This window comes from Girardinichthys multiradiatus, chromosome 8 (genome assembly GCF_021462225.1).
Source record: "Girardinichthys multiradiatus isolate DD_20200921_A chromosome 8, DD_fGirMul_XY1, whole genome shotgun sequence".
Classification (NCBI taxonomy): Eukaryota; Metazoa; Chordata; class Actinopteri; order Cyprinodontiformes; family Goodeidae; genus Girardinichthys; species Girardinichthys multiradiatus.
Window position 1 is genome coordinate 18,470,568 of NC_061801.1, and position 14,635 is coordinate 18,485,202.

The following is a 14,635-nucleotide window of genomic DNA, read 5'->3' on the forward strand; positions in this document are numbered from 1 at the left end:
CGCAGAGCAATTTTTATTTTGGGGCCCCACTTCCACAATTAACCAAATTTTGATTGTTTGCGTCCAAATTTTCATGGTTTAATTGTAAACCTTCTAAATAAAACCCACCAGTTACACGGGGTTTGATCTTCATACAATTTCCCTTACATCATTTATTGAATAAATAGCACTTAATACATTCTGAAATAAGAGTTATTTCTCTGACTAACTCACTCGGTCTGACAGTCAGTGTGCAGCATTTCAGTGCAGACTCAGCTGAGTGGTGAGTGTGGGCCAGATTAATTGGTTATGCATATAGGGACACAGAAAATTAATTAATTGACTTTTTTTGCAGTTACAGATGAAATATGACTCCAGGACACAAACACACATCAGAAAGCATTATGGCAATAACATTAAACAATGGCAGATTACACTTTACAGTTTAAATCTTAAAAAAGTACATATTTACATTATTTGGTGTAAAAACAATCCGAACAAGGTAAACAAAAATATCCATCCATCCATCCTTCTGTCCATCTGGTGACCTTAAAGAAAAATATGGCCTATATAAATCTAATATGTAAAAAGTGGTGTGTATGCCTGTGAATATGTTATTCTTGTACTAATTCAAGACATTATAATCCCTTTTGTCAGTGGAGAGAAATACTGTTCTATAAAAACTTGCTTTTAATCTATTTTCATCCTGTGGTTGTAAAAGCTGTCATTTGTTTGAAACTCAGTTTAAATCAAGATTACTGTGGATTTCCCAGAGCATCAAAATGAATCATGCACACACTCGGGAAGCAATCCACAGCTGAGTACTTCCTTCCCGTGTAGTACTTCAAAGCTGGGCTTATACATGATCTGCCTGTCGCCATCTAGCGGTTGTTCGTTGTTATTGCATGGCTCCTTACATCACTGATGTGCTGGGGATATCTGGCCTGCCCCTGCCTGATAATTGTTTTATTATATTATTATTGCCATCAGGCTGTGGCTGGAATGATAAGACTTGACCATTTGACTAACGGGGATTTCCTTTTAGACTGAAGCAGATGATACAGCACAGAATGCAAACAAAAGACTTAGAAAATTGTTTCCTGTCTATCGCTCTGAAAAACAATGACACAACAGTTAAGACTAATTATTACACGTGTGGGTTACATTTCTATGGGTGTAATTATAACCAGTCAGCTAGGCCCATCAAGTCCTACATAAGGAGGTGGTAGGTGATTTACTCTATAACTTAAAAAAGGCAATTGCGATAGCACTATAATTTAATATTTGTGAATAATCATTTACTGAAAAAAAAATCCTGTCTTAGCAGAAATACATTTATTTCTGCTAAGAAGGGAAGTTTTTAAAATAAAAAATATTTATTTTGAATAAAATGTTCATTATCACTCATGCAGAAACAACAGATTCACTAAATTCCGTTACATTAACGAGTCATCTGAAAAAAAGTTGTATTTGTTAGAGGCAATTAGCTCCTTTGGTGAACAAAGAAATACAAACCCTTTAACTTTTTAGACACAAAATTTTCAATTTTCAGCACCTCCAAGGAAAAGTGGAATTATTGGTAGGTTCTGTTTTTTAATCAGTTATACAGACTGGCAATTCTGTTATTGGTTGGTCTCATTTGTTAATGTTTTGAGTATTGGGTTTTGCAGACTTTGACATTAGGAAGTGCAGCATATACGTTTCTAATGCTCTCCAGACTAATCGTACAGCTAAACATAAATGTTTGACAGAGAATAAAGCATATCTGTTTAACCAGCTGCATCAGGACAGCCACATTCTCAAGACTACAAGGCTTTTATATGACAGACATATTCCCTCTAAGTCTGAGGGCAATGATCAGCATAAATGAGGAGGGATACATTTAACCAGATGCATCCGGACAGCCACAGTTTCAAGACTACAAGGCTGTCTCTCCAACCCTTCAATGGTGTGTAAAAATACAAAGGACATAGGAGTTTTTTTGTCACATTTACACAACCAGTACTTGCCAGGAAGTCCTGCATCATCTGTTGCTGTCAGCCTCTTGGCACCCTTCCTGACCAATTTCCACCTTGTGTTTTCATCAACTTTGGAGAAACATCCAGTTTAAATAATGTTACTGTTGTCCCATATTTTTTCCCAATTACTGAAGACTATTTTCATTTTGCAATGGTATATGTATAATGCTATAGATTTTTTTGTGCTGTTTTCCCGAGTGGTACCTTTAAACACTGAGATCATTTGTAATATCTTAGCAAATGATGACTTTAGTAAAAGGAATCAAACAAGCAAATGTCAACAAATTTCTACGAGGGCTGCTGAAGTTCATTTAGGTTAATCAGATTCATTATAGTTGAGGTTAGTTATGTGCCCAAGAAGACTGCATGGATGAAAAGATGTAATAAACAGGATATTTTTAAGGGTGTGCACACTTACACCATTTTGCATCTTTTAATGTTTTACCATTTCCCTCCTAAGAGATGTGCTTGCCTTTCAGTTGATTTGGACTTGAGACATGTCTATATTATGATCTCAATGTTTTACTTCACAATTCAGTTCCATAGCATGGTCAGTATAAGTTGTTACTGTTGTTTTTTTTATATGACAATTATTAATAAAATGACCATGATTTATTTTGCATTTATATCATTTTTCTTTTGTGGTGTAGTATGTTCATGTTTCTCTGAAAGACAGAAACAACTTGAATCAGATGTTGAAATGGTCTAGACAGTTGATTGATGAGCCTCAGCTGTATCCAGCATCCCTGCTGTGTTCTTCCTGCTGTAAATGAGCTTAATAAAACATAGAACATTTTAACAACAATTACCGTAAATTGGAATAGTGAGACATTGTGTTTTAAATTGGTTTTCTTTCAACATTCGTTTCAGTATCTCACTATGGGGACACGCCTCCAGCGCCTATCCCCCAGAAGCTCTATTACATTACGCCAGTCTTGACTGGCAGGCGGAAGTGACGTCCGCTCCCATGGGAGCGACTTCCTCCCAGTATAAAAACCCGACGTCACGTAGGTGATCTTCAGCCTAACACCTCTTCTTGCTCCCAGAAGCACCTCTCAGACGGTCATTACAGTAACTATTGAGTTAGCTTAACTGTTCACAGAGCGAGCTAACAACTCGATCGCCGAACGCTTCTCAATAACTGTGCTCGACCGAGTCTTTTCCAACGCTGGTCTGATGCCAAAGAGCAGCGCTGCAACTGGTCACCAAACTGGTTGCAGTGTCAACAGAGCTTACGAAGTTGTGTAACCATGAACAGAGTCAAGCCACCATCTAGAACCTGCACATGTGGCAACCTCATAGCTGGGGCAGATACCCATTCTGTCTGCGCTTCGTGTCTGCTGCTGCAACATGCCCGGGATGCATTAGCGTCAACGGCGAGCTGCGAGCACTGTGCACGGTTCTCCCTTAAATCTCGTCTGCGCAGGCTAACGCGCCAAGATAGCCTGTTGGAGGTTGATCCTGTGATGGGGTGGCCAATCCCCTGCCACTGGAGCTTACCAGTACCGATGAAAGAGAGCCCACCTTGGCTGGAACCAGTTGGGGTGATCAGCTCGACGCTGCCGCGCCACTAACTGACCCAGAGGAAGACGAGGCCACACTTCTAGTTTTCAGCACTTTTGCTAATGCCGAGCCTGAATCTGAAGTGGAGTCCATTAGTCTCGGGTCTGACAACGATGAGCAGGACTGCGGGCCTTATGCTATCCCATCGGCTGCAAAGCCCTTGGTGACGGGTGACACCAGTCGCAGCGGCTCCCCAAACCTGACTGCAACGGACCTGCACGATGTCTGCAGAAGGGCAGCAAAGAAGCTGAGCATTGAGTGGCTGGAAACCCCCACCACATCTCGGTATGAGGGGAAGCGGCTTCCGAGAGCCAAATCTTCCAGCAGACAGCTGCTGCCGGTTTTTCCCGAGTGCCTCGAGGAAGCAACCCGGTCCTGGAGCAATCCTCTCACCGCCAAGAACCCCGCCCTGGGAGGGTCGGCACTGGACTAGTCTGGCAAGGAGGCCGGCGGTTTTTCACATCTGCCTCCTGTAGAACGTCTGCTGGCATCTCACCTGCACCCGTCGCAGAAGTCAACCATGACAGCGGCAGGACCCAACCTTCCCTTCGAAGTTGATTCTTTTCAGTCCACTCTGAATGAGAAAAGCTACAAGGCAATGGCTGCATCGGTTAAAGCCCTAAACGCTTCATCTCTTGTCCTCGCTTACCAAGCAGAGTTACAGAAACAGATGACTGGTACACCGATGGCTGATTTGTGGGACGAGTTGTGCGTGGTGACAGACCTATGCCTGCGTCTCCACAGAAGCGCTGTCCAAGCCTCCGCGACAGCCATTGCCCTGATGGCCACTCAGGAGAGAGATGGGTGAACCTGTCTAGCCTGTCTCAAAGAGAGAACAACCAGCTCCTTGACACCCCTGTGGACCCGAAGAGCTTATTCGGCCCCACCGTGGCAGCCATGCAAAAACGCTGTGAGGAGAAGAAAAAGAGAGATGGTGAAGCGCTAAATCTGTGTCTGCCCAGAAAAGCGCAGCCTCCTCCCCCTCCAGCACCCCGTGTGCCGTTTGCTCAAGCGGCGGCTCGACCGGCCTACCGCATCCCCAAATGCCAACCTCAGCCGCAGTCAGCGGACCGTGGGAAACAGACCGAGCTAAAAGGTGCTTGGGGAAGGAAGCCATTTGCTCCCCCGGCGACACCGGGAAACCAAGCGGCCCCTTCCGCTACTGTGAGCGCAAAGAAAAAAAGGTGCGCTACCTAGGGAGCTGCCTTCGGGGTGGGAGAGCAGGATCTGCCAGACACCTGCACACCCCCTACCAGGACACGTCCTGTCCCAGTTTGACTTCAGAACGGCTCGTTCAAGGCAACTCAAACGGCCTGCAGAGCCGACGTTGGAGCTCATCGTTCAGAGCTGACTGAAGCGGAGGAAGATCAAAGCCACCGAGCGCTCAGTGGAGCCGCAGCTGTGGCCAGAAAGCACACACCAGTGCACAAACACATGCCAGTGTCTAAAAGCACAACCTTCCCCCTTCAAAACATTTTCAATAAAGTTGTTTTCTGGCACACATCCAGGCCTGGCGTGGCCACAACAAAAAAGCATATGTTAAAAATAACACACGGACAGGAAGTGGCCATGCAGCTGCACATGACGCCACAAGGGGGAGATCTGACCCTACCACTAGCACAGCAGGCTGCTCTTCCTGTGGAAGAAGCAGTCCTGGGGCGAGCGCAGCTAGAAGTTGTAGCGGTACAGCAGATCCTAGCGGAACAGCATATCCCTCAGTCGGTGCTGCGCAGTGTTTACACAGAAGCACCTTCAGGTCCACTGGCAAACAAAACATAGCTGTGGCGAGCGTGTGGAGCGTCAGATTGGGTGATAAAGACTGTATCCATGGGATACAGGCTCCAATTTGTGACAGCTCCACCCCGTTTCAAAGGCATAGTACAGTCATACGCCTGGGGGGAGTCCGCCCGCGTCCTGCAGGAGGAAATAATTCCTCTGCAGCACAAAAGAGCTGTCCGGCTGGTACCGCAGGAGCAAAGCAGAGACGGGTTTTACTCTAGATACTTTCTCGTGCTGAAAAGAGGCAGGGGTCTGCAACCGATATTAGATCTGCGAGCTCAGAACACGTATCTGAGACGGTATTCGTTCAGGATGCTGACACACGCAGCTCTGATAAGGTTTGTGCGTCAAGGAGACTGGTCTGTCTCCGTAGACTTGAAAGACGCACATTTCTATTTCCTATATACCCCCTTCACAGAAAATACCTCAGATTTGTGTTTCAGGGAAAGACATACGAGTATCTGGTACTTCCCTTTGGCCTCTCACTGAGCCCTCGTGTGTTCGTGAAATGTACCGAGGCAGCCATCGAAAGGGGGATGTGTCTGACAACGTATATAGACGACTGGCTGATTGCAGCTCAGTCTCTAGGGGAGCTCATGACGCATGCCGAGATGCTTACTTCACATCTGACAGCTCTGGGATTCACAATAAACTGGGAAAAGAGCATCTTAACCCCAGTACAAGCAATCACCGTCATTGGTCTGTCCTTGAATTCAGTCGAGTTCAGAGCGCACCTCTCAGTGGACCCAGTAAAAGCCTTTCAGGCTTGTCTGGCACTCTTTCATTGAGGCACACATGTGAAATTCAGGTTAAGCCTCAGACTGCTGGGTCTGATGGTGTCTTCGCTGGCGGTCATCACACTTGGCCGTCTACACATGTGCCGGTTTCAAAGATGGGTGGTGTCACTCAACTTGAGCCCCACACACCATGCTCACCGCAGCGTCCTGGTTTCTCTCACATGTGCATGTGCTCTGAGCCTGTAGAAGCACCCCGGTTTTCTCAACACTGGCGTTACCATGGGAACCATCCTGACGAGGAAGGTAACTACCACAGACACTTGGCACTGTTCATTGCCCCTGTTCATTGCCCCTGGCAATGAACAGGGGCGCGGATCTGCTGTCGATGGGCAATACCCACTACAAAGAGTGGAAACTCCACAGCGAGGTGATGTCCCAGATATGGAGGAAGTACGGCCGAGCGGAGGTCGACCTCTTCGCATCAGTGGAAAACACTCAGTGTCCGATGTTTTTCTCACTGACAGAGCGACAGGCTCCGCTTGGATGCTCTGGCGCACAGATGGCCAGTGGTCCTACTGCACGCATTTCCCCCGCTGGAACTGATCATTCCTACTCTCGCCAGAGTGCGAGAGGGAAAACATTCACTCATTCTGATAGGTCCCCACTGGCCAGGGAAACACTGGCTAGCGGAGATTTATCAGATGCTACACGGTGAGCCATGGTGGTTTACCCTCCGCAGAGATCTCCTGACGCATGCACGTGAAGAAATATTTAATCTGCATCCGGAGCGCATGGCCCTATGGGCCTGGCCTGTGAGAGGTTAAATATGGCTGCCAGTGGGCTTCCTCTGAACGTTATTGACACAATTCAGAATGCAAGGGCCGTTTCCACGCATAGCGTGTATGAGGTTAAATGGCAGGCATTCGTGGGTTGGTGCGCAAAACCTATGGTAAGCAAAATGCAAAGCCCTGTGTCGGACGTTTTAACTTTTCTGTAGGCACTGTTGGATAAAGTTTTGGCTTTTTCCACTGTGAAGGTGTACCTGGCTGCTATTTCAGCTTGTCACGTTGGCTTTGGTGACAAAACAGTGGGGCAGCACCCGCTGATGTGTCAATTCATGAAGGGTGCACCACGGCTCCGCCCAGAGTCGAGGAGCCTCACTCCTTCATGGGATTTATCTATGGTACTCGATGCGTTGTCACGTGCACCATTCGAACCGTTGTAGCAGGTTGAGCTCAAAGTGCTTTCTTTTAAAAAGGCCTTATTGATTGCTCTGGTTTCTGCTAAGCGTGCGAGTGACATTCAAGCGCTCTCAGTTAACCCGTTCTGCATACAGTTTCTGGGGGAGTCAAAGGTTTTACTGAAACCTAATCCTGCCTTTATACCTAAGGTTGCTACGGCTCTGACATGCCCTTGAATTAATGGCTTTCTACCCACCATTCTCCTCTCAGGAGCATGAACGACTGCACACGCTCTGCCCAGTACGAGCTCTGCGGTTATATGTGGAAAAAACAGCGGATTTTCGCAAATCAGAGCTGCTGTTTGTGTCGTGGGCTTCATCACATAAAGGTAAACCTCTCACAAAGCAACACCTTTCGCATTGGGTAGTGGGGGCTATTACTATAGCTTATGAGAGCAGAGGCCTTGCACCCCCTGCAGGTCTGCGGGCTCATTCCACTCGTGGTGTGGTCTCATCCTGGGCGTTGTTCCAGGGTATACCTGTGGAGGAAATATGTGAGGCTGCCAGCTGGACGACCCCTCACACCTTCACTAGGTTCTATAAACTGGATGTCACGAGGCCCACACTGGCTCACACGGTTCTGGGTGTGGGTTCCACATTGCCATGAATGCAGGATGCATCTGTTGGTCTTAGAGTGAGCTTATCTGGCAATACGGTAGCAGAAATATCCCATAGTGAGATACCGAAACGAATGTTGAAAGAGAACTTTAGGTTAAGGATTTAACCCCGGTTCTCTGAAACATGAGTGAGGTATCTTACCAGATCACCCTCCTCAAAGGGAGCGAGGAAGAGGCGTGCTTACTAGACTGAAGATCACCTACGTGACGTCGGGTTTTTATACTGGGAGGAAGTCCCGCCCATGGGAGCGGACGTCACTTCCGCCTGCCAGTCAAGCCTGGCTAATGTAATAGAGCTTTTGGGGACAGGCGCTGGAGGCTTGTCCCATAGTGAGATATCTCACTCATGCTTCAGAGAACCGGGGTTAAATCCTTAACCTAAAGTTTGTTGACATTTTGCTTTTACTTTGCTTATCTATTTATTGATAACGTTTTGGGTTTTATTGTTTTACAATTGCTGCATGTACAGTCTTGCATAACAAGTTTATCTACAGTTATAAATAAAGTAACCTGAACCTTGAGCTTAAAATGTTGGTTATTATTGGTATTTCATACTTTTGTCAATTTCAGATAAGACTTGCATACAATTTATGTTTAAATGACTTAGTAATTTAACGTAGTTAATTTTATGTCAAAGAAAAGTTCCTATTTTTTGGATGCACTTTAACTCTTCACGTTCTGCTCAGAATTATTTCTATTCTCGCCATTTGACTGGAATAATGTTTTAATCCCACTGCCTTTTAATAATAACGCAATGAAACTAAGTAACAAAAACAACAAAAATGATAACAATAATAACTGTTCTATGCTATAAAATTTCATGTAGGCATATTGCATTGTTTTTCCACTGTTTAAAGGAACTGCGTTTTCTTTGTGTAACAATTTTTTTACAGAAACTCGATGAGTGCTAAACGTTTGGATTGTGAGCCACACCTGCCCCACAAACAACACCACCCGGCTCCAAATTCCTCTTTGGGTGGTGGGACGGTAGAGGGTGAGATCAGAGGAGATGTTTTACCCCTCCCATCTGGAGAGATAGCCTCCATGTGATCCCTTCCTCTCCGGGCCGTGTCTCTCTCTCTCTCTCTCTCTTTCTCTGCCGAGGCTTTGACGTCAGACGTGCTCCTGGGCGGTTGCTATGGCAACATATTTCCCCGTTCCTCTTTTTCCTCATCCCTCTCTCTCCGTCTCTGAGCTGTGGTAGGTTTACAATGGTACGGTCAGCATCTTGCAGCACAATGGTTGCAAGGTGGTGAGCTGGGAGGGAAGAGTGATTCAGCATCAGCAAACCTCGGTTTCCGTCCATCCATGCTTTTTTAGTTGTTTTTCTTTCTTCATCGCTCCCTCTTTTTTCAAAAAACGCCTTTTCTTCATCCGCTTGAACGTGTTTATTACGCCTCCAGCTATGGTCACCGCAATGTTTCTCGTCGGGATGTTTTGAAAAGGACTGGCTCCGGACTGGGATCGTCATCAGCTGGCACGGAATGGTAAGGCCGGTTCATGTTGTAGATCCCCCACCCGCACTAGTTGCCAGGAAGGTGGAGTGATGAATATTGATTGGAAATTGAAGGTTAATGAAGTCCACTGGTGTCTTGGTGGGAGGGGGGCTGTAGGGTGGGGGAATCCACACATAGACAGCTGTTTTAAATGCCTCTCTACAGAAATGGCTAAAAGATCACAGCTCATTTATTGGCTGGTCTCTACTTGCAAACAAAGAAAAAAACATTACCTAATGGGGTAAAATCCCTCGTTTTAAAACGCAGACAAAATAATGCAGTTAGTCATGAGCTATGCATATTATTGCAAACCTTTTGTAAAACTGAAATTTTTTTATTGTAAAAGCCGCATTTTGCATTTTTGATCAGGGACCACAATGTTGGATGACTGATCTTCATAACACAAGACTAAGTACAGTGGGCCTTCATGCAGGGCTTGCTTGTCTCTCCTCCCCCTCAGAAGTCAGCTGCGCACCTTGTGCATTATGCAGAGCATCACTACTTCACCAGAATGTGTGACCAGCCTTAGTCTAAGTCTAAGAAAACTATAGATAGCGTACATCCAGTGCTTTCTGTCAAACAGCAAGAATAAATGGAGAAGAATTGATCTGAGATGTGTTTATTTATTTATTTATTCTCCTTCTCTGCTTTGGTTTGGATGCTGCAGTTGTTAGTGTTTGTGGTTTATCTGAATTTTATTGGCCTTGTTATGAAAACCAAGCATGCAGAATGGACAGGGTGTCTTTTAGTCTTAGTCTGACTGTATGTTCTGTGTAATCTTCTCTAAATAATCCTTGAGGCATTTGATTGCACATCACTGTAACACAACAAAAACACCTCATTACACCCGATCTAGTACACTGATCACACATGTATGCAGAAATAGATTGAATTATTGTAGCGGCATCATTCAATCTTCTGTAAGTCAGTAAAAATTAAAAAATGTCACAACAAACTGCGTTAAAGACAGAAAAGAGTGGGTTCTTAGCGCTGTGACCTTGGCTGCTGAATTTTTCAGAAGGCAGGCTTGGGAAAGAGCTGCAGGGAACGGATCTTAACAATTCACCAAAACCCTACGTGGGTTGATTGTGCAGTGACCAAAGACAGTGACATCTGTCTTTTAAAACAAAAACAAGCCTTTGTCATTTTTGTGGTACTGAAAAAAGTGCTTTTAAAATATTAAACTATTTCTGTTTAATATCAAATCCATTCTGGCGCCATAGAAGGGTTTGTGTGTTTAGTTGCTTCTGCAGGTTTGACAATTAATGGCATTGATTTCTGAAGAGATAGCTTGTATATGCAATGCAGAATCGTTAATGGAAACAGCCACAAGCAAAGGAATGTTATGCTGCACTGTAAAACTTGTATTTCATTTCCATTTTGTTTTTCAGATGTAGGAGCATCATAACAACCCATCCTTGTTATGTAATGATATCAGGTGATAGTAGGAAAGTAAATATTATCCTCCTGTGATATCATTCAGGCCACAATGTGCTGAAATATACTGGAACATTTATACTGCTTGCATTACAATGTGAAGTCACTAATTGTCTTCCTGCTATTATCCACAGGTGTTTGGGTTTTGTTTTTTTGGGGGGAGGGGTTTTTGTAGTCCTCATTTCCTCGTTTATTAAGTCAGTAGGTCTTGCCACATTCAGTTCATTTCTCTGTGTTCATTATTGCTAGTAAGGTGTTTCCATATAGGTTCGATCCTTTGTGTTTAGGTTCTTAGTTTATTCTTGTGTTCTTTGCATATTTTGATTTATTTCTCATTGATCTCTGCTAGTCTCTTCCCCTAGGTCTAGTAGTTTCTTTATGTTTTTGTTAATCTTTCTTTGTTAATTAGTATTCTTCCCTCGGCTTCCCTGCTATTATTCTGCCACAGTTTCCCATATTTCCTAGGATTTGCTCTTCTGGTTTATTTGAAATTTTCCACCCCTGCCTCAGTATATAAGCTCACAGGTTCCCATTGTAGATTCTCCCATTACACTGCCTGTTTCTGTGTCCATGCTCTATTTCCTGTTCTCCTTGTGCACTCCCGTATGTTTTCCATTTTATTATTAAAATCTTCACCATGCTCATCCCTCATTCCTGTCTGCACTTTGGTCCTACTCCAAACCCACACTTCCTTCATTTTGCCTGAATCCAAATGTCAGGTGTATGCTTTTTTTTACAGAGATGTAACATTGAAAATGTTCCTTACTTTACATCATTGGTTATCAAAGTAAGAATGTAGCCTTCACAAGACATGTCAGGGTAGACGTGGTCAGTACAAAATGTCACATGGCAGACCAGTCCTTTTTGTACCCAAAAAACCAGGTTTGGATAGATCAAAACTGCAAAAGCCTTTACCATACAATGAGTAAAACATAGGAAATAACTTTTAAATGTTAATTATCAAAGTAGTACGAAGTTGGTGATTGCCAAACATTCTTTGGTAGAGAACCCCTTTTCGAATGTGAAAAGGTTGGGTTTCAAAAGATGAAAACTACAAAGGAGCAAAATGGTTAAAACAACCGCAAAGAACATGAGTGGATAACCCCCCACCCCCTAAAAAAAGCAACCAATCAATGTAGTACTTTAATATTATTTTTTATGTGCTCTTTTGTCACTTGTTGGAGCTTATTGCAATTACTCATTGTAATATTTATAAGGTCAACGTTGTATTAAAAAAAAAGGATGTCTAAGGATCATTAATAATGGCTGTCACTAGCACTGACTTCGTCTGAGGATTGTTCCCGGCCAAATTTTAACTCAATTCAATGAAATTTATGTGAAAACAATCTAGTCAAATAGTCACATTCAGATCCAAGTGCATACTGTGCCATAAAAGTTTTGTCTTTTTTTTCTTTTGCAAAATTTTCTTTTAAAATGGTTCCACAATGCTCCACAACGTCACCCTCTAAAGGCCCAATCGTAGTACAGTAAAATAAAAATAAGTTCATCGTATAATGCCACAATTGGTTAAAAAAAAAAAGCTTTTCTAAGAAAGCCCTACCAGTTTCATTGATTCATTGACTTTGCAGCAATCCCTTGTCCTGAGCAAGCATTGGTCCACAGTGGAGAGGAACCACTCCCTTTTAACAGGTAGAAACCCCCAGCTGGACCAGGTTTAGTAGGAGTATGCATCTGCCACGATCGATTGGCAAAGGATAAAGCTGGCACACAAAAAGGATAGAAGGATTGGTCTAGGAGTATTTTGTATGCTAAAGTCTACAGATAATAGCAGTAGTTGCTTAGTTACTGGGTTTGACTAGGACAGAGCTAAACAGACAAACTGAGCAGGCAGTTATATATATGGGATAAAAAACAAAGGGATTAACATAGGTAATGGCAGATAAATCGATAAAGTTGTTTATTGGTAAATAATCAATATAGAATGTGAAAAAGTAAATTCTATAGACTGGTTAATGGAGGCGACAGAAAGTGCAGGAAACCATTATTAAAGAAAGACCATAGTAACAGATTTTGGATTATATCTGCCAAAAAATTTATTTGCCATATGAATAAATAAACCTTTGCTCTATCAGACCTTAGAAATTAAATTATGCATGAGAATTTGTTGGTTTTGGCTACATTAGTGCTAACTACACACAAAAAAAGACAGAAACATGCCAGTAGAATGAGATGCAAAGTAACATAAATTAATCCGGTCTGCCTAACAGGTTTTTAAAATTATTTATTTCTGTGTGTTTACAAGAAGTTGAGTGCAACACTATAAATATGGGGTAAGAACGCTGTCAAAAACAATGTGTATGTAAAGAAGGAAATGTGTGCATATTAGTCAATAGTTGCGCATAAGTAAAATCCAAAAGAAGTATTGTATATTTTCTCTATAAGAATACAAAATAAAATGTTACAGCTTCAAGAAATTACAAACACAAAGTTCAAGTTTACAGTTGTGGTTTATTCTTTATGAATACAATATGCTATAACAGTTTGTGAATACGATTTCTTTTCTGTGAGAATACAAATTTACATCAGTGACTTGGCGTCACGTGATCTCAGGCTGGTTAGTGGAGCACAGAGTTAGTAGATTCGCGTTGCGCATGCGCTGTCACACTCCTCACCAGTAAAGGTAGTGCCAGGATTGGATGACGGGAAAAGGTAATGGGAGATAATTCCGTCTAAACGGAATATTAGGAACAGAGGGGAGATGGGAGAAATCAAGAGTATTATAAATAAAGCATGGTTCTTATTTTTATGAAATGCACAACTAAAACATAGAATATTGTGGGTGGAGTTATACAATGATGTACAGTAGGTCGCGGAATGCACCTCTGAATTTGTTACGTACCGCCAGCAGAAGTAGCAGTGGCACTAGCGCCAAGATGACGGACCAAGAGTATATATTAACGACATTAAGACATATATAAACTTTTTAACATTACCTGGCTTTGTACCGTAGTTCGTTGGTCCGTCATCTTGGCGCTAGTGCTGCTGCTTCTTCTTCTTCTCTTGGCGGCACGCAACAATTTCAGAAGTGCATACCGCCACCTACTGTACATCATTGTATAACTCCACCCACAATATTCTATGCTTTAGTTTTGTATTTCATAAAAATAAGAACAATGTGTGACAGGATCGACTAACTCTGTGCTCCACTAACCAGCCTGAGATCACGTGACACCAAGTCGCTGATGTCAATTCGTATTCTCATAGAAAAGAAATCGTATTCACAAACTGTTATAGCATATTGTATTCATAAAGTATAAACCACAACTGTAAACTTGAACTTTGTGTTTGTGATTTCTTGAAGCTGTAACAATTTATTTTTTATTATTATAGAGAAAATATGCAATACCTCTTTTGGATTTTACCTATGCACAACTATTGACTAATATGCACACATTTCCGTCTTTACATACACATTGTTTTTGACAGCGTTCTTACCCCATATTGTGTCAGATTTTTTCCAAATCCCCCAACAGCACATCTGCAGAGAGAATTACGAGTCACCCATGGCCACAGATTGTAGTGGCTCAGAGGCTGTTGGATGGATTTTAGAGGAGGGCCATTAAATCCAGACAAATGACAGGGCTAGAAAACTACAGTATACTACCAGATGTTCACTCTGTGTTTTCACATGATGTGGACAGGCATTTAATAGAATTTCTTATTAGGGTACACATTTATGTTGGATTTGGGCAGTCAAAGCTTAAATAATAATAATAATAAAAAAACATTACAATTATTTAATGCTGGA

The 14,635-nt window shown here is 42.9% G+C and overlaps 1 protein-coding gene and 1 pseudogene across 8 annotated transcripts in view; both read left to right on the forward strand.

Moving 5' to 3' along the window:
- Positions 1 to 6,434: 6,434 nt before the first annotated feature.
- LOC124873026 lies at positions 6,435 to 8,037 on the forward strand (annotated as a pseudogene).
- Positions 8,038 to 9,059: 1,022 nt separating this feature from the next.
- Positions 9,060 to 14,635, forward strand: part of mapk10 (mitogen-activated protein kinase 10) — a 51,522-nt gene continuing 45,946 nt past the window's right edge. For 3 of the 8 annotated variants that reach the window (XM_047372506.1, XM_047372509.1, XM_047372507.1), the window contains exon 1: positions 9,061 to 9,420. In XM_047372506.1, the coding sequence (XP_047228462.1) occupies positions 9,418 to 9,420 (3 nt within the window). In that variant the 5' untranslated portion in view covers positions 9,061 to 9,417. Of the gene's footprint in view, positions 9,421 to 14,635 lie in introns of all 8 variants that reach the window. The other 5 variants (XM_047372511.1, XM_047372510.1, XM_047372512.1 and 2 more) reach the window with 2 other exon arrangements.